Here is a 23,864-nt window from a genome sequence, read left to right on the forward strand (position 1 = left end):
TCTGTAAAACTGGTTTCTAAATCTAATGTTTTTTTAGTTTGGTTTGGAGTGTTTTCTGTGTCCAAACTGTGTTGAAAACTGAATGTTTTATTATGTGACATCTGTTTATGTTTCATCTGCCTTGAGCACTCCATTTATTTGGAAGGAAAGGTGGGTTACATGTCATTCAAATAAATATATAAATATTTGTGAACTGTCTGGGACATTCAAGTCTAGCATGAAACTTCTTTAAGTATAAAGAAATAAGTCATTTATTTTGGGGGGGCAGTAAAAGGCACAGTTTACCCCTTGCTTTGACATTATAACTTCCTTGAAGTCTGAGCATGTCCTTCCTGGTCTAGAAGAGGAAGTGAGAAGTATATGCTAACAGCTAAAAGAGAGAGAAAGACGTCTGACTAAATGGAAACCCCAAAGTGGGGTTTTCCCTTGAATATGGTTTTCCCTTGTGACATCATTTGCTGAAATCTCTGTCTTACAAAATTTAAAATGTGTGTTGAAGAAGTGAATTGTTTTTTCTCAGTAAAAGATGACAGATTAAAGGGTGGGTGATAAACATTCATCAGTTAAAATAATTTAAAAGAAAAAAAAACCCAGCAAGATGGAAAATGTGGGCTTCTCTGTTTTATAGAACTGGTAGTCTACACTGAAATAGCCAGAGCAGTCTGGACTAGGGCTAATATCTGCAAACTAAAGTATGCATGAGTATGCATCTCTTCTCTGAGTGCAGAGCTTCCACTAAATTAGATGGGAATGACTACCAGGGAGGGAGCTCCAACTCATGCAAGTGCTGAAGAATGGAAAGTCAAGCAGGAACTTATCTTCCTGAGTCCTGTTTTTCTTCAAAATGGAGGACAATTCGAGTCTAGATAAACTGTAAAAAACAAACAAACAAACAAAAAAAAACCAGAACTAGTGTAGAGTGATTTTGGATGATTTTTTACATATGACTGTGTACATCCATACTTGAAAGTGAAGTCACTAATATTAATGTCATTTGTTTCTAGCTTAGTTTGCATAGGAATGCATGCAAGTGCATTTCCAATTTTTCAAGCTAAAACAACAATAAATCAAGTCATAGTGCAAATTTAAAACCTCTGGTGCTACATGCTGTTCCTTCCTAGTGCAGTATTGTATGAGTACTGCTATACTGTGTCGACAGTGACTGATGTTGCCAGTGGTAGTGTTGCAGCATCATGCAAAGCTGTTGCATGCCAAGATAGTAGGCATGATTATATGGAATTTATGCATATGTACAACCTTATCTTATTCATGTTTATGCAAAATTATGTCCAACTATGTTGAATTGACTTACTCTCAGGTAAGTACAACCTTACAGCTTTACAACCCAATCCTAATCTGTGCTGGTGCAGTGGTTCTGACTAGTCTACTCCATACCCAGCACATGTTAGGAGCAGGCTGGCGGTTTCCTTGGTGTAAAGGAACATTTGTTCCCTTTCTTTGTGTAACACCCCAGGCTGCCCAATAGGGCTTCTCAGATCTGCGCCAGCAAGTCTGAGAAGCCCCATGTAAGACTTACAGGCCCAGGAGGGAGGATGGGATATGGTGGAGGTCTCCTCTGCCAATCCCATACCCCTCTCAGACCTGATCTCCCCTATTCCACCCTCCCCCCATCCTGAAACACTCCCTCCCTGCTTATGTCCACCCTCCCCCAAGCCCCTGCACCACTCACTGTATGGGGATACAGCTCTTGCGGGATGGCACAGGCCTTCCTTCCAGCACTGATTGCTCTTGAGTCATCACAAACGTGCTTTATAGCATGTTTGTGATGGCTAGCAGCTGCTGTGCCAGCACTAGTGATAGTTAGAATTGTGCTCTGAGAGCTCGGATGTGGTGCAGAGATTTGAAAAATAAACTGACAGAGTAGCTAGATTTGTATGGGAAGAGATGGTCCTTAAGGTATCCTGAGTCCAGATCATTTGGGGCTGTAAATAAAATCCAGCCCTTTGAATTGCACCCAGAAACGAGTAAAATTACAATAACATGCCCTATGCAGCCTGTTCTAGGTAACACTTTTGTTGCCACATTCTAGACTAGAGCTATATGCCCCACTAAACAAAAGATCAATATAAGTCATAATCAACTATTGACTTGTGGCTTCCGTGCAGATGATATTCAGATACGTTTTTATGAAGAGGATGAAAATGGTGGCTTCTGGGAAGGGTTTGGAGACTTTTCACCTACTGATGTGCATAGACAGGTATGTCATACCATCAAAAATACAATCATGCATGCACACATCATAAATTATTATATTGTGTCTTCCTGCTCACAACCGGACAGATTAATTTTACCACTCCATTGATTTGAATGGGACGAGAAATTGACTGCAAGTTACATAGGAACAAAAGCAACAGCTTAATACAAGTTGGAAAACAAAGGCAATAGGCCCTTATTTTTGAAAAACTATCGGGTAAACAATCTTTGATTAGAGGTAGTGCCATGTTAGTGTGGGAGATATTTCCCATGTTAGCATGGGAAATAGGAGATATGCAGACAAACGCTTTTATCTGAACTCTTTGGAGAAACGGTAGGACACACATGTGACTAATAATAATGTGCTATAGTTGATCGTCCTGCCTATTACATATTCTCCTACAGTTTGCCATTGTATTCAAGACACCAAAGTACCGAGATGTCAATATCACAAAACCAGCATCGGTTTTTGTCCAACTGCGGAGGAAATCCGATCTTGAGACAAGCGAGCCAAAGCCTTTTCTGTACTATCCTGAAATCAAAGGTAATTCATCCATGTTATTTGAATTGTCCATGGTGGAAAGTATTTAGCTTTCTTTTGAATGTTACCGGTTCTTGAATTATGGTGAATTTCACTGTATGTTGTACTGACCATAGTTAGTAATTTTTCTGTGTTATAAATCTTAGGGCACATTGTTGCCCAGAGATAATAGCTGCATTCACTTAAATCTCTGCCTGCTGACAAAGAATTCATCCATCAGTAGGTGGGGTGAATGGGAATCCACCCCCTTCTTGGTAAATACTTGTTCCAAGTTAAAACACGGCTAACCTGGTTTGTGTATGTGCAATTCCTGGCTATTATTATTAACAGTATTTATATACCGCTTTTCAACAGATTAGACTAGCTAACAAAGAACAATAGAAACCCGGTTCCCCAAAACTCCATTCAGGTTTGAATCCCCTCAGCTTCCTGGATGACCTTGGGCCAGTCACTTTTTCTCAGCTTTACCTACCTCACAGGGATGTTGTGAGGACAAAAGGAGGGGAGCAGCTGTGTACACCATCCTGAGCTCTTTGGAAGAATGGCAGTATAAAAATGTGAAAAATAAAATAAATAAAAGAGGAGAGTTGTTTAAGAGGTTGCATGTTTGCTCCAGCACAAGTGCTCCAGTAAGTAAACTGCTCAGGCTGTCACATGGACCTTGTCAAAAAGATGAGAGTATGTCTTTAGCCTGCATAAGTGGATCTTAATTCAGGAACTGTGCCTGGCAACCCAATCCTAATGAAATTCCCCTGTGCCAATGCAGCAGACCCAGAGTAGCTTGCACTGTATCCTGCAGGGAAACCTGCAATTTGGATGTCTCCTTGAAATAAGGGGACATTTGTCCCCTTGCCCCAAAGAAAGCTCCAGGTGCAGCAACAGGTCTACTAGGACCTTTGACTGCTAAATTGCTGGCACAAGTCCAAGTTGATCCATGTCAGTAGATCTTGCCTGGAAAGGGGGAGGTAGGATATGGTGTGCACCAATGCCACCAAACCTGCTCCCCTCCTGGGCTTGACCCACCCCCGCTGCTGTTCCCCGCCCCATTGCACCCTCTTTCCCCCCTTCCCACCATGCAGTTTTCTTTCCACTGAAGCCGGCAGGCCAGTTCAGGCCTTCCTGCTGGCACCACAAACTCCTATGCGACTCCTATGTTGCGCTTTATGGCACTTTTGTGCTGGCACTGTCTGTGCTTTTATGGCACTGTCTGTGCTGGCAGAGTCCTTGCCTAAGCACCTTAGGATTGTGCCAATAGTTTTGAATTTCTCTCACTTTGTCTCTAAGTTCAAGTTTCTGACAACCCAATCCACCATCATATCCCTTGCGGTAATGAACGGAAGTAGGGGAGGGTGGAACAGGTCAGTGACAGGAGCAGGGAAAGGGTGGATCAGGTTCAGCAAGGGGCATGTTTGGTGGCAGCAGTGGCTGCTGAATCCTAGCCTGCTTTCTGGCCCCAATCTTGTGGCACAGGTCCATGTAGACCCACTCCAGCAAATTGGCTAGCGCAGGTCAGAGTAGACCCCTCTAGGCTGCAGAGGCTCACCCCTGGCAAGGAAAGTAGCCCCGTAATGGAGCTACTCAACTCTGTGATGGCTCTGGAGCTGGAGCTGGTGCAGAATTGGAGAGCCCTGTGTTTCTCCATGCGGCCCGACATGTGGCTCAGAATCTGGTAGAGCCAAGCTCCACCAGTCCTGCCCTTTTGCTGTCCCGCTCCCTCCCCCCACCACATGCTTGGCCAGTGTTAACCCTTGCAAATGTGCTTTACGGCACGTTTGTGATGGTGCATGCTGGCGGTAAGCTGTTGCACTGAGCTCAGGATTGGGCTCTTAATAGGCAGGTAATCTTGCACTCAGTGTATACATCCCTGAGAACATAATTGTGATGTCTTTACTGCTTGAAGATGCCAACTTCCTTATAGAGCCATGTAGTTTGTGATTACAAGGCGTTGCTCATCTGGAGTGGAATATATCTCTGGCTCTTAGACAATTACCTGATTAATAGACTGCTCTCTCACACTCCCAGATGTGAACAAGTTGCTTTTGATTGGTTGGTTGGTTAAGTGATCAGTTACCATTATCTGAGCTATAGGAAGATGAAAAGAAACCCCAGCATAGGGACCAGAGTAGGTGCCGAACAACTTTAGAAAAGTTTTGGGTCTAGTCTGCAGTGCAGACTGTGGAGATCATGATTGTCTGCAGAAGTACAATATCTCCTAGCTCATTATTTCCCAAATGTCTGATAGCTGAGGCATTCTATTTTTTCTGTATTAAACTTGGAAGCACTCACACAGAGGTGTATTTTAAAAACACTTGCATTCTCCTTTTTTTGTTGGAGCAACTCAAGCAACAGCAGAGCATCATCATAAAAGGAACATTGTGATGATCTGAACTGTTTTAGTGAATGGAACAGAAACTGTGCTAATACTAGTTTTTTGACCTTTCATAATCTCTGACCTCATGTTCTTGAACACACTCTTCTTAATTGAATTGCAACAGAATTACTCTCCCAGAGGAGGACTGCATGCTGTGTCTGTCTATGAGTTCCTACTATAGACATACCATACCCATTTAATGCACATTTCATTGCACAATAGCTCTTTCTTTCAGTTATGCTAGTGTATCCTGAGATGTAGTTTAGGAATGATACTGTCAACAAGTTGTGCCTTTAGATTAGTATTAGTATTGCACTTTGCTTTATTTACTCTAGAAAAGAAGACAAGCTTCCATCAAACTTTGTTTTGATCATACAGGGGACAGAACATCATGATTCATTAATATACCAAGTCAGTTTTAAGACAGTGTGAATGCTTGAAATGTATGAAACCTACTATGAACATTTAAAAGACTGGAAATTTGACATGTAACTAACAAGCAAGAACATGTAGATGAAACAGACAAATGAGGGAACAATTGATTTGTTAACTTGTTGTCATAACTGGCAGGAAGTGATGTGTGTTGGGGAATTTCCAGGTTCAGCATTGAATTGATGAACTGTATGCACTTCTTCTTTTTTTTAGGATTCAAAAAACTTTGTGTTTGAACTTTGCAGAAACTTTCAAAAACTCCCTCAACACCTCCAGAGCTATCTAGGGTTGGCTGACTGCATGTGTATTATCAGGGGGGAAATGCCCAGATGATAAGTGGTGATCTGCTTTTAGGGGCATAGCTTTCATTCACACACTATTCATTAACTATTCTGATAACTGTAGCATACTGCACAAGTTGGATATTATCAAGTTTGGAAATATATATTTCTCTTTTAAGATTCTTTTTTTTTAAATTTGGGCATTTATTTGGAATATATATATACACAAATATAGCCATTCTTTGTGTTAATTCAGGGGTGGGCTAATCCTGACCCAGGGGCCATTTGCCCTCAGGGACCCCCAGTCTGGCCCGCAGGGACCCCTAGTCTCCAATGAGCTGGCCCTTCAGAAACTGTTGGAGCCCACACTGACCCGCGACTGCTGGTCGCGACTGCCAGACACAAGCTGTGTTCCAAGTTAGAGCAAGGCCTTTTATAGTCTCCATATGTTTTCTGCTTTTCCCTGGGCATTATTTTATTGCACACTCCCTACTGCCTCTGAACAACTTATGTCTCCATGTGTTTCTGGCTGTATGTTTTTACAGTGCAAGAGGTGTGTGGCGAACAGTTTGTAGTTCTTGTGTGGTTCTACATGCCTGTATTATAGTTCTCATGTGTATTATAAATAAGCTCTGTAAAATTCTTTCATTCATATAAGTTCCATCTCTAATGTATTCATTTATGTAAATTTATTCAAATTTGAAATGTAAATTCTTTTCTCCCGTCCCCCATATATACAGGTGGAGCCTATTTATCTGCATTAGTTCCGTTCCGTGACTCGGCGCGATTAACAAAAAACGCGTTGTGCTAAATTTCATAGAGTTACACAAATACACTGCAGCCTGACACTTCCGGATAGAAGGAAACTAAGGCAGCTGTTATCAATCCCCTCCGTACTCAGCCCTCCCCGTTGCCAGCTGCCCGGCTTCTTTCACAGTTGGGATGCTGATCTTTTAAGAGTCCAGCCCTATGCGTTTCTACTCAGAAATAAGCCTGGCTTACTCCCAGGAAAGTGTGGAGAGGATTGTAGGCTATATCTCGTACTTTGCTTGGTGGGAAGGCTTGCTTGTGTCAGTGATTGGCCTGGAATCTCCAGGTGACTAAAGCAATATTGGAAATTTTAACAGGGCCTGCCTGAATTAACAAAGTCACATCATGTTGGGGGAAAAACCTCCAGCAATAGCTTCAGTCAGAGCAGGCAACCCTAAATTTATTTTATTTACTCTATCCCTTTTTTCTCCCAATAGGGCAACCAAAGCGGCCTCAGGCTCAGTCTCTGACATTCTAAGGTAGAGCTGTGAGAGACCCATTTCTGAAATCTTGGAAACCTGCCAACAGTCAGTGTAGACAACGTGGGAGTTAGCTGAACCAGTGGTCTAAATCTGTATAAAGCCACTTCCTGTGTTGTAAAATTGAGATTTAACTGATGACAGTAATCACTGATAGAGGCATCAGACAATATAATGTTGATTATACTTGTTTTTCTGTCTGAATATTCCATATGCTTTAGCAGTTGCTTTTTTATTAGTACAATGCTTATTGGAAGATAAGATTCGCTTTTGAATTTGTTTGAGGTTTGACTCAGCAACTAATGAAAATTATTACCTGACCTACCTTGTGCCTTGCTCATATCCTGGTATGAGCACAACTACAATTTGGCTAAGTATTTGCCTATGAGTAATAGAACTAAAAGACTTCTGTTAATAAAACAACTTTACTGGACGATGCTCAGGCATGTACAGGGTGTTCACTTTCTTCTGCTTCCTGCTTCATTCAACTTGCTTTTGCCAGCGTCCTAGTGTGCCCTTCATGTCTTCTATTCCCTTTTTATTTCCATCCTTTATAAGGAAACCTGGAAAACTACTCTTTATACGGAAAAATAAGCATGTAAGATTTTCATTATTGACTCCTAGCATTAATGCATTTAGTAAAAGTGGTTTCCACAGATTTCAGAACTTGCTTCCATCTGCACATGCTTAAGATTTCTGCTTTTATCTGGAATTTAAGTAGTATTGAGACACCTGCAAGGCTTTCTGCATACAGACTGGGGCTTCCCTGTGGTGATTTTTTTGCCTTGACTGCAACTCTCCGTGGTGCATGACTGAGTGCACTAAAAGTTCTCCTGAATGATGTCAGGCAGCTTCCCTGACAGCATGTGGTGCAGGGGAGTGGGGTGAAGAGGGGCTGATTCTGCCCCCAGCCACCTACAGCACGTAAGGACTTCCCTTGTGACATTTCAGCTATTTTTAGTAAATTTAAGGCACTTCTTATTTTCCTTGATCTAGCTAGGAAAGGTTCACTGACAAAATCTGAGAACACCACTTGACAGTGCCTGTGATTTGCAGAACCAGTGGCCTTGTAAATAGTAAAACCACAACTGTACATTCATCCTTGGTTACATCTCTGTCTCATTCCTCCCTTTTGCTTAAAAATGCAGATAAAGAAGAAGTGCAGAGAAAACGACAGAAGCTCATGCCTAACTTTTCGGATAGTTATGGTGGAAGCAATGCAGGTGCTGGAGGAGGTGGCATGTATGGAGGAGGAGGTGGAGGAGGTGGTGGTGGTGCTGGACCAGGTAAATAGAAATAACAACCAATATGAATAAACAACATGTGCATTAGGTAATGTTGCTCTAGACCATGGGTGCCCAAACCCCAGCCCTGTGGCCACTTGCGGCCCTCAAGGACTCTCAATCCGGCCCGCAGGGGGCCCCCAGTCTCCAATAAGCTTCTGACCCTCTGGAGACTTGCTGGAGCCCACGCTGGCCCAACACAACTGCTCTCAGCATGACAGCCAACTGTTCAACCTCTTGTTTGAGCTGTGGGACGAGGGCTCCCTCCACTGCTTGCTGTTTACGTCTGTGATGCAGCAGCAGCTGAGAAGGAAAGGCCAGTCTTGCTTTGTGCAAGGCCTTTTATAGGCCTTGAGATATTGCAAGATCTTCATTCAAATAAGTTCTATCTCTAATATATTCATTTATGTAAATTTATTCAAATTTGAAATGTAAATTAATTATTTTTCCCCCAGCCCTGACACAGTATCAGAGAGATGATGTGGCCCTCCTGCCAAAAAGTTTGGACACCCCTACTCTAGACCAGCAGTTTTTAACCATTGTTCTGCGACACACTGGTATGCCACGAGGCTACCTCAGGTGTGCCACGGGGCCAGAGGAGACAGGCAGCAGCCGTGCCAACGGGGGTAGCAGCTGCTTTGAACCTCACACGGGTAGCAGAAGAAAAAGGAGCAGCTTGCAAAGGGGCTGGTCACGGCTACTTTTGCATCTGCTACTGTCACTTGCTCCTACTGCTGAGCTAGACTAAGTCTGCAACCCTATCTTCACTTACATGGGAGTAAGCCCCATTGACTATTATGGGGCTTACTACTGAGTAGACATGGATGGGATTGGGCACTAAGGTGGTTGTTGCCTGCCCTACATGTTGATTGGGCAGCCAGAGAAGCCTGGAGTGAGAATGAGGGAACCAGAAGCAGGCAAGCAGGTACATAGTGAGCGAGTCTGCTGAGGCCACCAACCTAAGGATTGGCTGACTGAAAAGGGTCCTTGAAAGTCCCTTTTCCTTGCCACATTTTGCCTGCAACTTCCCAAAGTAACCCTCCCTGCATTGTCTTCACCAACAAGGTGCTTTTTGAATAAGGGGCGTTGGGCCACAATCCTGTCCACATTTACCTGGGAGTAAGCTACATTGACTGTAATGGGGCTTAGTTCTGAGTAGACATCTCTAGGATTGGGCTTTTTGTTGCACTCTTTTTTTCCAAATACACGAGCAGGCAATTGGCACTTCTTTCCCCTCTTCTCTCCCACCCCACTCCATCCACAGACACAGTCCGTCCGTCCCCAAATCTCATAATCACAGTTAACACCTCTCTTACTGTTCCTCACTCAGTAAGGGACAGTAAGGCATGCTGGCGGTAAGCCCAGTGTTCTGGGTCGAGCCCTAGGGCAAGAAGGGAGAAAGGAGAGTACATTGTAGGTACTCCAACATCCTGAAGTTTGTAAAAACTAAAGATGGAGTTAAAGGGGTTTTATGCAAATATGGATCACCCTCTGAAGGGGTATGAGACAGCTTCAGAACACAACACACAGACAGGGCTGCTTAGGCAAAGGAAGTAAAAGCTGGCTGTATTACTCAATGTTGTGGACATATAAATTCTGGAAGTTTATTCAGTCCCATCTTTAGTGTGAACGTGCATGTTCCTTTCAAGACAGAGATCAGAAAAAAAAACACAAAATAACAAAGTATACCTTTTATTCTCGAATTATGAGATAAATTTTAAGTGTTGCAGTGGGCTGAAAACTAAACAAGGTGTTTTATTTAGTGCACTTCCTTAAGGGGTGCTTAGCCTGAGATTGACATGTTCTGATATGCACATTGCCCCTTTACAGGGGGTTTGCACAAGGCCATCATCCACTTGTATTTCCTTTGTGCTGAAATAATTACATTATTAATGGAGAAAATATTACTCTTTGAATACACTATATCTACTGCAGAATGGAAGGCACAGTTCTGCGCGTGACTGTAAATGGAAAAGCAGACAGCTCTACAAGGACTTGAAGTGCCCCTGACTACTATTACTACTTCCATCGCATAGTTCTTTGGCCCCACTTCTTACAACTATTTTCTGTTTATCCCCAAATCATGCCCACTGAGGATTCATGCACCTTATAAATTGGACAAAAGCTTATGCTGAAATAAATAGTGTTTAAGACTGTTTTTCCTAGTGTTGGAGCTATTGTGTTATTTTTTGGTTGGTTCTAATAAAAACATTATTCTAGATGGTGAATTCTTCAAGTGGACCAATACAGCCACCTACACCAAGCAAATTCTAGAGTTACTTTAAAAATAAAGATAATCGGAGACAGCGAAAGCTGCACTTTTATATATGAGTGTAATATTATAAGAACTTTGTTTTATGTTACCTGAGAAGATACAACTAATGGCTCACCTACCAGTTTCTCTCTCTTTGCTGTTTTTAGGGTACGGCTACTCACCATATGGGTTCTCTGGTTATGGAGGAATGCACTTCCAGTCCACCACAAACAAAACTGGTGCAGGAATGAAGCATGGTAACTATCAGCATTTTCTCATTTGTGGTACTTATTAAAATGTGGGATATCATCACAGTTAGTCCTACGTAGTAAGCAAGCAATATAAACTGGATTTCTCAAAGAATTCATGTTCATAACATGAATTTCTAGAGATGAAAAATGTTGCTGCTTTTGTTGCTGCTCAAATTTATCATGGGAGTACAGGAATGGCAGTTTGAGCTGTTGGCAGAATGGCAGCCCCTAGTTCTCTGTGTCTTTTAATTTTGTTTTTTTACCTGTAAAGCTTAATCAATATGGAAGGTTTAATACTACTTATTTTTACTTTTAAGGATTCTCAAATGACATGCCCAAAAAGGATGGTAAAAGCTGTTGTAACAAAAAACATAGTGTGGAATTTAAGGAGAATGTAGATGCTAAAGAGAGAAGCAAAATCAAACTTGGTGTAGCTCTGGATGTGGAAGTAAAAGAAGCCTCTTCATCATGTGCTGATGCAGACATTAGTTTACAAGGTGAATGGACGAACAACTTTATTTACAGCACACTTCTATACATGTTTGCTTGTTTGCTTGGAAGTGACTCAGTGGGGCTTACTATCTCTCAGGCATATTTTGGATTGCTGCGATAAGCTGCAATCTTGTGCACAATGGAACTTACTCCAGAGGAGTGAAGCATAGGATTGTTGGGAAAGGGGGTGAGTTCTAGCAAGCAGAGCAATCAGCAGAAGACCCTTTTTCTATGGTAAATTCTACCACCCAGCTAGTTTGCTGCTATTACACAGAAGCAGAAGCAGTTAAAATTTCAAAAGAAATCCTTTACTTACAGTTTCTACAGTTGCATCTTTGGAAGTATCTGAGGCTTCTGCTACTTAGGGAACAGAGAACCTTATAGCTGTCCTCTTTGTATGAAAGTAAGGGGGTTGGTGCTTTTCAGAGATGGCTGCCTGCCTTTGGGCAGCAGCTTTAGCTGCTGTTCGTTCCTTTGTCAGGAAGAGGAGGGGACATGTGGGAGAAAAGGGAGGAAGAAAGGCCACCTTTCAGCAGTGCCATGTCTACTGAGGTGTCACTGCTGAAAGGATGGCCTACATGATTTGGGTTCTCCCAGCAGCCACTTCTACCAATGCACTGGGAAGGATGGGCAGAAGGAGGCCTTGGAAGGTGAGGAACAGTATGGGGGAAAGAGGCAGACCAAAAGGAGTGAGAAAGGGAGGGGCCGCTAAGATGTTGGGTATGCCACTTTACAATATTTCACGATTAAGATAGCAAGTTTCAGATATAATGAACTAAATTTTTATGACTGTTCTTGTGGTCAAGCAGTGAATCAACTTCAATATGTTCAGTCTCTTTGAAGGCATTAACTGTTTGGAATTTATCAAATAAAGTCTGCAAAGCTGAAAATATTGTAGAATAGGTCATGGCCCTAGATCACAAAAAAAGAAGAAAATGTCCTAAGTTTAAATGCCAGCAGGCTGAGCGTTCATTACTATCATGGACCCAGGCATTCTGTCCCTTGAGTGGATGGAATCCTTATCTTGTTACTGAATATGTATGAATCTCCTATTCCTGTGCTTGAGACCTGGAAAGAGAGGGTGGATGTGTGAATCACTTACATATGTCAACACTTCCATGTCTTGTTTGAAGTCATTCCCTTGTCTCACATATCTTACAGGCCATCATATAGGTGCTTTCCTAGGCCATGATGCAAAGAACTGCTTGGGCACTTGAAAGAGTTTTACTAGTCAAGTGAAACTGGGCACTTTTTCAAGTTTCATTGCAGTTTGGCAACAGGGGGTGGGATGAGATGAGGCAAGGCAGCAAAGGCCACCCAATACGCTCAGCTAGGACCATCTACCATTTGGTCTCTTCCAGAGCTCTCTCTAGAAGCAGTCATTTCATCATAAGAAGCATCTTATGAAGAGGTGACAAAGAAAGACCCATTCCCACTAGCTTAGCTGGGACTGTCTGCCATTGCTAGCTCTCCTTCCAGAACTGCTTCATCAGTGGCCAGTCCACCTGGGCACTGTGTAACTGGAAAAATTTTGGTTTCTGAATTGCCTTAGTTTACCTCCCTACCCATTTAGGCTATAACCATAAGGACAAGGTGTATGTTTTAATGTACATACAGCACCTACAAGATTTTTGGCACTTTTAAGTTGTTTAATTGGTAGAATTGCAACTTTTGTATTTTCTAGGAGTAAGACTTCAGAGGGGTGTGTGTGTGTGTGTGTGTGTGTGTGTGTGTGTGTGTTTATAATGAAGATTGAGGTGTATCCCCTCCTCACCCCCACAGATAGTTTCTTTTGGGAGAAGGCCTTGGAGCTTGCTAAGCGTCATGCCAATGCCCTTTTTGACTATGCAATAACTGGAGATGTGAAGATGTTACTGGCTGTCCAGCGCCACCTTGCTGCTGTCCAGGATGAAAATGGAGACAAGTAAGTCTACAGTGCTCCCAAATTACTTTTATTGTGAACTTTTGTAAAATGATGCATGGCAATTTCCTGTTTTAAGCTCATTCTGCAAGTTCCTAAAAGAGAAGTTATTCTGTTTTGAATTTGTAGTAGAGAATTATTCCTCTTTTTCGTGTGTGTGTTTTAAGCTGCATTTATTTTTTTTTCTGCTGGGTATGTGATGAAAGTAATATTTTCTTACACGTGCAGTTTCTCACTCCTGAGATGATGCAGAAAGGGAAAGTCTTAGTTCCAAAATGAGGTTGCGTTGCAATGATTCAGGCTTAGATGCTTCTCATTTAGAATGCTATATCCTTTCCTCTTAAGGAAGGTGCCCCAGCCCAGTAATCATTTTAGTCACGCTCTTTCCATTTCCACTATGTCCTTTTTGAGATGTGGCAGCCAGAACTGGATGCAGTACTCCAGCGGTGGCCTTACCATCGATTTGTACAATGGTATTATAATATTAGCCGTTTTATTCTCAATACCTTTTCTAATGATCCCAAGCATAGAATTGGCCTTCTTCACTGCCACCGCACTTTGGGTTGACACTTTCATTGAGCTGTCCACCACCATTCCAAGAACTCTCTCCTGATCTGTCACAGACAGCTCAGAACCTATTAGCCCAGTGTTTCTCAAACTATCGTTTGGGACCCACTAGATGGGTCATGAGCCAATTTCAGGTGGGTCCCCATTCATTTCAATATTTTAAATAGATTAGACTTGATGTGGTATGTGGTATGTGACTGCATTTGGGGAAATGTTACAGACCTGTACTTTTAACAAGCTACTATGTATAGTCTTTTAATAATAATAGTCAATGGGACTTACTGCTGGGTAAATGTGTGAAGGATTGCAGCCTAGGATTGTTAAAAATTTTCCTGCTTGTTGATGTCACTTCCAGTCATGACATCACCTCTGGTGGGTCCTGACAGATTCTCATTCTAAAAAGTGGGTCCCAGTGCTAAATGTGTGAGAACCACTGCATTAACTTATATGTGAAGTTTCAATTTTTTTACCCCAATGTGCATTACTTTACACTTACTTACACTGAATCGCATCTACCATTTTGCTACCCATTCTCCCAGTTTGGAGAGATCCTTCTGGAGCTCCTAACAATCGCTTCTGGTTTTCATCACTTGGAAAAGTTTGGTGTCATCTGCAAACTTTGCCACCTTGCTGCTCAACCCTGTCTCTAGGTCATTTATGAACTGATTGAAAAGCACCGATCCCAAGACAGATCCTTGGGGCACATCACTTTTCACCTCTCTCCATTGTGAAAATTGCCCATTGACACCCACTCTCTGCTTCCTGGCCTCCAACCAGTTCTCAATCCACGAGAGGACCTGCCCTCTAATTCCCTGACTATGGAGTTTTCTCAATAGCCTTTTGTGAGGGACCATGTCAAATGCCTTCTGAAAGTCCAGATATATAAAATCTACAGGTTATTCCGTATCCACATGCCTGTTGACCTTTTCAAAGAATTCTAAAAGGTTCATGAGTTCATTTGCAATTAATGTAACTAGCTGCTCTTTCAGAATGGATTTATTTCCTAAAAGATCCTTTTCCTGGTGTGAAAAAGAACCTATGAGCATGGCTCAAGAAATTGTTGTAAGAGGGACTGGGACTGTGATCAGCTAGCAAAATCTGAAACACAACCAGCATCCAATTAGGGAGAAATCTAACTCAAGAAAGCCTCCCATACTCTAACCCTGGGTTGCTCCAACTTCATCACATGATGAGGTTCCAGAAGAAGGCTGATTTTAGATTCTAGCATTATGACCTAGAACACAGGACTCCTTGCCTGAGCTTCTTACTTTATTTTAATGATTATTCATCTGCTCTTACCTTCCAAAATCAGGGACAAGGAAGCTCTGAATATGAAGTAACGAACAGTGAATCATATACAACACCAATAAAAATAGTAGAAATGTCACTGTCTAAAAATATAATAAGATATTGAAACAGATATCTAAAAACAGATGTTTCACTGATCTGTTAGATCATGGATCTCCGAACCTTTTGGCCAGAGGGCTGCATCAAATATCTGGCATGGTGTAGAGGGCCAGAAAAAAATTTAAATATAAAATTTATATAAATAAATTAGAGATGGAACTTAGATGAGTGAATAAATGAATGAATGGGCTCATTCATTCAATCTCTCTGGCCCTTAGAACACCCTCCAGATGCAACCAGAGCACAGCTCCAATCATGTTTGGCCAAGTGGGCCAGAGGCTTTCAGGGGACAAGAGGCTGGCCGCAGGCTGGATAGAGGCTCGCCGCGGGCTGCATCTGGCCCCTGGGCCAGGGTTTGGAGACCCCTGTATTAGATCTACAAACCAGGTTTAAGCCAGGTTAAAATAAAGGGTCTTCTACTGCCATTTAAAAACAATTCAAGAGAGAGTTTATTGTATTCCTGAAGAGACATTGCCACTGTTATGGTCTCACCACTGTAAAGGCCTTGTCTCTGATATTCTCCAGTACTATTCCAGTTTAAGGCAGGCTAGAAAGCAAGGGCTTTGAGGCTGGTATAAAGGCTTGGGCAAATTCATTTGAGAGTATGAGGTCCTTAAAGTAACCTGGCCTCTGACCACTGCAATGACCTTGCAATTATTCTTCCAGATTATCCTTATACTTTGAGACTTCATTCAGACTCTGACACTCTTACAAGGCAGCACCATAAGAACCAATGAGAAGTGGCCCAAACAAAGTAAAACATTCACCTAGTTGTAGTGGAAGATCAGTCAGTCTTCCATGGAACTTTGTCTCCCCCTGCTATGGTCTCATTTAGAAAAACTTCCTGGAACCTGAGGGATGACCATTTAAACACTGGGGGAAAAATTATGTAGGAAACTGATCCACAGCCTGCTTCTTTGGTTCATATCACCCTTGTGAACTTTTATCTGTTGGGCTTGGTGGATCCTGCAGAACTCTGGGTTGGCTGCCTAGAATTCAATTTAGCCTGTCATCTGCTGGGTTTCCTTAGTAGCCCTTATCTAACTCTCAGCTAGCTAGATTTTAAGTTCATATAAGTCTCACCACTTACAGCGTGGACTTCGTGCCTCTGCAGAGCCATGTGGGGAAAGGATTGGATCTATTCCTTAGGAAAATACATTTAGATGGGAATTTCCCTTCTTTGAGAGAAGATTAACCATGGTATTAGTCAACTTATCTCTGCTTGGAGGCATATGTTGCAATGTAACAGAATCCTTTAAAGCAAAGGAAGCCTTCTGTCTCGATTGAGAGGAAGGTGGGTAACATGCCAACTTTTAATAGATGCAGATAAAGTAGACCCACCTTCAATGAAGACTGTCCTCTGCACTGTACTTTTTCCATGCTAAGTCATTACTACATGTCCGGTGACATTATCAGGGGGGAGGGGAACAACCCTAAAATTCTGAAACTTTTTTGTCCTGGTTACTCAACAAAGTACAGGCCTAAGCAATTCTGGTTGTAGTACACCACATGGAACAGTGGAACTTAGTTCTGAGTAGATGCATAGGTTTGTGTTGAGTTTGTTTTGTAATACAGGCCCCGTATCCACTGAACCCGTATCTGCAGATTCAGTTATGCACGGATTTGGTCTGTGGGGCTTCCCTGGGCCTCCCAATGTCTTGTAAGGAATTAAAAACATCCCTTCTGGTTTCACAGAGAAACTGGAAATGACGTTTTTCAGCTCTAGGCTCAGTTTTAGCCTGGCCGAGGTCATGGGTAGATGTCCACAGCCTCTGCTGGGCTCAGAGGACCCTCCGAAGGAGAGGGAACTGCCTTCAGCGCCAGAGAGTGGGGGGGGAGTGTTACCTGTATCCGCAGTGTCAGGTAACGGTGGGGGTTCCGGAACAGAACCCCCACAGATATAGGGGCACGCCTGTACAGTCAGGTCTCATTATGCATGTGTTGTACTTGCACAATTCGGGTGTACATATTGGTGGCAACAACAAAGAGAAAGGGAGACAGAAGTTAAATAGTGTCCTGCCATTCCATCACCAACTATATACCCTGAAGTAAATGTGTCATAGGAGAATGAATCTGTTGTTCCTTCATTTGTTGCAGTTCCCCACATGTTTACTGTAGTGTGATTTTAGATTTTAAAGAGACGGTATGTACTTTTGGGATTTAAGGTCGTTTCGACTATACACAATTTTCCCTTTATGCGCTGACTGCAGATCCTAACTATATTGCAAAATAATGTGCCAGTCTTACCATAGTGTTCTTGTCAGAATCAAATAATATCATTTATATTTATAAGCAATGATATGATTATTTAAGAAATATAAAAATCATTGCTTATAACTGTCAGCTTTCTTATATACATTGCATAAAATCAGTACAGAAATGTTGAATATGTTTATGATTCCAGCAAATGTGTGAGACTATACTTTGCACTTTGATGGTACATAAGATGGCAGAGAACATTCTGTGGAGTCTTGCTAGAAAGTACCATCTTTGTATTATTTTGTGTAAATTTTCTTCTAGAATATCAGCAATTTAAGAGATCAATTTTTCCATTATCTGCTGCTTATTACCACATTAAATGATCTATTCTACCCATATACTGTAGAAACAAGTTGTTTTTGGCCGTATCTTGAATATTTTCTTTTTTGTCAAAATATCTTTTTTATTTAATTGGCAAATGGAATAGTTTCTGTAGCCATATTTCATAGTTGGGTGGAGACTTTGATTTTAAATCTTTACAGATAGTTTGGTTAGCACTTAAGACCATGCTATAATGATGGTCCAATGGGCTGTAGAGCAAGGGTGGGCAAACTTTTTGGCAGGAGGGCCACACATCTCTCTGACACTGTGTTGGGGGCCTGGAAGAAAAGAAATAATTTACATTTCAAATTTTGAATAAATTTACATAAATGGAGACAGAACTTATATGAATGAATGAATTTTACTGAGCTTATTTATAATACACATGAGAACTATAATACAGGCATGTAGAACTACATGAGAACTATGAACTGTTTGCCACACACCTCCTGCACAATGAGAACATACAGATGACCAAGCCAGAAACACATGGAGACACAAGTTGGCAATGGGGGGGGGGGGGAGTTTAAAATAATGCCCAGGGAAATGCAGAAAACACATGGAGATGATAAAAGGCTTTGCTTAATTTGGCCCGCAGCTCCCATCTGGTGGTCGCGACTGGCAGTTGCGGACCAGTGTGGGTTCCAACAATCTCTGACAGGCCAGAGGCTCATTGGAGACTTGGGGCTCCCTGCGGGCCGGATTAGGAGTCCCTGGCGGTTGCAAATGGCCCCCAGGCCAGGGTTTGTCCACCCCTGCTATAGAGTAATTTGATACTGCAAAAAGAATACAGTTCCTTGAATATGTAGTTTGTTAACTTGCTTGTTAGTCAGATGGCTTCTGTCTGAAATGAATTATTGTATAGCTCCTAACTGTATCTAGTAATAAATTTCTAGGAATTTGCAGTGTCAACCAAAAATGGGTTTGTTTCAAATATGTGTCCTCCAAATAATTTTTACTTTGTTACATACCATGTAACATACGTGGAAAGCCCTTTCAGCTCATATTGCAGTTAGTTCCACTTACTCAACTCCCTATGAAATGCAAAGGTTCCCGTTGAACTGTGCATTGAACATATGCATCTGTTTATATCCTGGGGAAAAAACCCAGGGTGTTCCAGTAAGGAGAGTACTTCTGTGATCAGCAAAATATGGTGGGGAATGGATAATAGATGTTTTTGCTACATCAAACATGGAAGAACAAATAGGACTGATGAACAGTTCATTATTACTGAATGACACAGGATTTGCTGCAGTGTTGCTACTTCCCATGCTGCTCTAGAAACATTCAGAGGGAAATGATTTGCAAAACCATCCTTTGTATGGTTACTCAGAAGTAAGTGCCACTATGTTGATTAGAACTTACTCTTAGACAAGTGTAGATGGGATGTGGATACTTTGCATCACACTCATTTGCTATAAATGGTCCCTGAACCCATTACATGGCAGCATAGGTTTATCAACACATATTACTGTACTTATAGATACATGAAATTTCAGTGTTCAGAGGCAGTATCTCTCTAAGTACCAGATTCTGGGGAGAAAACAACAGAGGATGACTATTCACTTCATGCCCTGCTTGTGAGCTTGTACAGCAGGGGTTCTTAACCTGTGGTCCATGAAACCAGTCCCTAACCCCCAGTTGTGTGTGTATGTTATGTGCATTTTTCTCAGAAGAGGTGTCTAGATGCCATCAGGTTATCAAATGGATTCTGTAACTCAAAAAAAGTTAAGAGACTGTTTAAGAGACATGTGATTGGCTACTATTAGAGCAGAATTCAAAGAAAACAGACCTTCTGCTGGTTCCTTTCCTTACCCCCTCCCCCAAATGTCAAATATTTTGGAGTGAAGGCGCAGATTTTGACCTTCTTATGCTCCCAGGCTGGAAAATAGGATGGAGAAAGGAACTAAATAGATTGGTCTCCCCTTGAAGACTCATGGAATTGCTTATTTCCCAGAATTCTCTAAGAAATTTACCCCATTAGCCTTTGTGAGTGACTTACTTGGTTGTCTAAAGTAGAACCCTCCAGACTCTTGCCTGCGAGCTGGATCTGGCACCCTGCCTTATCCGTCCCCTCTGTGAGCACTGCTTACCTTTCCACCGCTGCACAACTCATTTTGATTGCTGCATAGGGATGTTACGGGCAGCTGTGTCTGCCCAGGCATCTTGTTGCACATCCTGCTGGGATACTGGACAATAGATGTGATTGTGTCCAGAGCATCCCTTTACAGCAGTGGAGGGAACAGTAAGCACCAGCTGGGATGGGAAAGGTTTTCTAGGATGCAGCAGTCTCCAGTTTGGAATGGGCAAAAAGAAGCTATATTTAGGATATGTATAATAGCAGATGCAGGACAGGTTTTATAAAGGTTTTATTTCAGACTTTGAAATGTGGGGTGGGGGTGGCATACTTCTTCATAAATGTTCACATACTTTATTCTTTTCTTTCTCAAATAATGAATAGATGGGAACTGAGCCCACGCCCAGAAACAGTAACTATAGTACCCTGAGGGCACAATCCTGACCATGAGTTAGGCTGAGCCAGCCCAGGAGGGTCACAAACGTGCCGTAAAGCACGCTTGCACCTCCTCGGGAGCAAGCCGTTCCAGCGCACATCCAGCCTTCATGGCGTCTTGCAGGGTGAGCCTTACGTCAGCCGAGCTCAGCCAACACAAGGCTCTGGGGTGGGCGGGAAGGAAGCAGGAGGGAGGCATTCTGCGCAGAGAGAGGGCGGTCCCGGGGGCAAGTGGGTGGGGAGCAGGAGGTGGGGTTTGAATCCAGCTGTTACGTCGGATCCCAACCCCCATTCCCGAGCAGCGCAGAGCGGTTTCAGCGCAGAGCGGTTTCCACTCTCCTTGAACTTGTGCACCTTCTGAGATGGCGTAAGTCCAAGGAGAACCATAGGGGCTACAGTGGCTTACCCGGGGATAAGAGGAAGAGTTTCCCCTTAGCTCTGGCTAAGCCACTTTGGCGCCCTGTCTCGCACTGGACACAGCACAAGCCTCCTGGCTTGCCTGTTTCAGTACAAGATATGATTGCACTGCACATCAGATATTGTATTTCAAATCTTGTGATCCCAAGTCACATTCTGTATTAAAACGAAGAATAGTAATGATCAGCCCGATGTTGGAAAGTCCCCAGAGGAAAGATTAAATTCTCCTGCAGTTTTTAGGACAACTCTTGGAATTATAATACTTGTCAATCGTATCTCATTCTAAATTCATGATACAGTGTAACCACAATTATCAATTGTTAAAACTGTGAATTTAGAATTGGCGTGCCCGTTATATTCTGTTACGCTGTTTTGATGTAAATATCTGCAGGTGCCAGTAATGAAACCTGTTTGAAATATACTGCAGGATAAATGCCTCTTCCTGTATTTGTTTGGTTTGTGTTGCTTAAATTTGTTTCACTCTCTCTCTCTCTCTTTTGATCAATGATAGTGTCCTTCACTTAGCAATTATTCATCTTCACATGGAATTGGTGCGGAACCTCTTAGAAGTGGTAGCAGATTTGAACGCTGATGTTCTCAATGTACGAAATGACATATATCAGGTATGAAAGCAATGAAGAGGATTGCAACCTGGCAACTTTGCTCTTACTGATGACTGTCCAAAATTATGAATGCAAATGAAACATGCAAGAATGTGCGTCACTTCTATTAATGTCCTAGCAAAGGTAGCAAGTGCAGGAGGCAACATTGCAGAAGAAATATGTATTTTACTAGGCAATTGACACGTTAACACATCCTTTGTTATCATTTGTATTTGTATCTTAAGCCATGACTATCTTGGGCGTTTGAAATCCATGCATCTGTCATTTATCTCTTGTGCTGGTATGTCACTTAGGGTGCAATTCTAACCCCTTATGTCAGTGCTTTCCAGCACTGACATAAGGGCAATTCAGCTCCAAGGTAAGGGAACAAACATTCCCTTACTTTAAGGAGGTCTCCGTGAGTGACATCCAACTGCAGGATGCAGCACATGTCCCTTTGGTACCACTTTGCCAGTGCTGGAAACCACTGACATAAAAGGGGTTAGATTGCACCCTTAATGGAAGTTTTTGTTTTTGTTTTTAATGTATGAATAGTGTTTATGATGTTCATTTTCTTTTAGTTATGTCCTCTTTTTTCATCTTCAGACCCCTTTACATTTGGCTGTTATCACAAAACAGGCAGGAGTTGTGAAGGACTTGCTTAGAGCTGGTGCTGATGTGAGCCTTTTGGACCGCCATGGCAATTCAGTTTTGCATTTGGCAGCCCAACAAGGGGATGAGAAGCTGTTAACAATGCTACTTAGTCACAAGGAGGCATCTTTGATGAGAGACCTCCCTAATGGGGAAGGTAAGCACATGTTGCAAGAACTTCTCTCTAATTCTGTATAATTTTGTAGCTAATGCAAAACAACACAGTACTGAAGTATCATTTTATCACTCGGAATTACTTTCATTCCTGTTATCATTATCATTTGTCAGAAGTAGGTATCATTCAATTAATATGTTGATTCCTCCTGAGTCAATCTTAGTATTGTCAGTGTCTAGATGTCTCAATATGAGATTGGCGTCCAAGTTAATGCATTATTATTTTATATAGTGTCATTAATGTATGTTGATGACTTTATAGAACTTTATAGAGTCTTGTGCATAAATAACAAATAATAGTAACAAAAAGACAAATCTTAGTGTCAAACTAATTATAATGTTGATACATCACTGGCCCTGAGTACATCAATTTTCTTTGATAAATTGTAGTCGGAACACACACTTGTGCATATATACATACACGCAACAGAGCTATTCATAATTAGCAGGAGTTATTTTTAATCTGGGCAAATAGCAGCCACAAGAAGAGGAGCATGACTGGGACTGTTGGTGTGGGAAGTAGGGCTAAATCCTTCCTAACCAATCTGTAGGGGGCCGGATTTGGCTGTTATTTATCATAGACAATTAAAGCCCGTCAGAGCCAGTGAAACATGTGTTTCGAGCATACTTTGGTCTTTGACAATGCTTACACCAGTGTTTCTCAAACTGTGGGTTGGGACCCATTAGGTGGGTCATGAGCCAATTTCAGGCAGGTCCCCATTCATTTCAATATTTTATTTTTAATATATTAGACTTGATGCCACTATGGTATGTGACTGCATTTGGGGAAAAGTTACAGACCCATACTCTTAACAGGCTACTCTATTATGCTTTTAACAATGATAGTCAAGAGGGCTTACTCTTGGGTAAGAGTGGGTAGGATTGCAGCCTAGGATTGTTAAAAATGTCCCTGCTTGATTATGTCATTTCTGGCCATGACATCACTTCCGATGGGTCCTGATAGATTCTCCTACTGAAAAGTGGTTCCTGGTGCTAAAAGTTTGAGAACCACTGGTGTACACTCTGCAGTTAACAGTGAGGAATACAACAGGGGAGGGCAGGAATAGAAAGCTTTTCTTCTGCACCAGTCTGTCTTCTTGCAGGTTGGAGCTTGGTGAGGCCAAATAACTGAGATCCCCTCTTCTCCCTCCCCACACTTTAGTTGAACTTTCTTGAGAGAAAACACACAAAAGATGTTCCAGAAATGTGGCTGACCTCTTCTTTGCCCACCACACTACCTCCACATTTTTCTAGTTTTGCTGACATTTCTCTTAACATGGCATCTCCCCATTGCTGTACTGTTTGCTTTTTTTTGTGTGTTCCAGGCCTGAATGCCATTCACTTGGCTGTGATGGCAAACAGTGTGTCTTGCCTCAGACAGCTCATTGCTGCTGGAGCTGATGTCAACGCCCAGGAACAAAAATCTGGCCGAACTGCCTTGCACCTGGCTGTCGAACAAGGAAATGTTTCCTTGGCAGGCTGCCTACTGCTCGAGGTGAGCTCTATGAAGGCAAAAACTTTTGATCTAGTTCAGTTCCTTTATTCCTTTTAAAGAAGAAGCTGTTACTTTCATGGTAATCCTCCCACCAAGGTCAGCGTTGGCAACATACAGCCCACAAGTCACA

At 42.2% G+C, this 23,864-nt stretch overlaps 1 protein-coding gene across 1 annotated transcript in view; it reads left to right on the forward strand.

Moving 5' to 3' along the window:
• NFKB1 (nuclear factor kappa B subunit 1) overlaps positions 1-23,864 on the forward strand; it is an 87,208-nt gene that overhangs the window by 49,981 nt on the left and 13,363 nt on the right. The window contains exons 10-18 of the mRNA XM_066631639.1: positions 2,127-2,218; positions 2,620-2,758; positions 8,277-8,414; positions 10,833-10,922; positions 11,234-11,413; positions 13,191-13,332; positions 21,324-21,435; positions 22,021-22,222; positions 23,565-23,734. Of these exons, the coding sequence (XP_066487736.1) occupies positions 2,127-2,218; positions 2,620-2,758; positions 8,277-8,414; positions 10,833-10,922; positions 11,234-11,413; positions 13,191-13,332; positions 21,324-21,435; positions 22,021-22,222; positions 23,565-23,734 (1,265 nt within the window). The remainder of the gene's footprint in view (positions 1-2,126; positions 2,219-2,619; positions 2,759-8,276; positions 8,415-10,832; positions 10,923-11,233; positions 11,414-13,190; positions 13,333-21,323; positions 21,436-22,020; positions 22,223-23,564; positions 23,735-23,864) is intronic.

This window comes from Tiliqua scincoides, chromosome 6, assembly GCF_035046505.1.
Source record: "Tiliqua scincoides isolate rTilSci1 chromosome 6, rTilSci1.hap2, whole genome shotgun sequence".
Classification (NCBI taxonomy): domain Eukaryota; kingdom Metazoa; phylum Chordata; class Lepidosauria; order Squamata; family Scincidae; genus Tiliqua; species Tiliqua scincoides.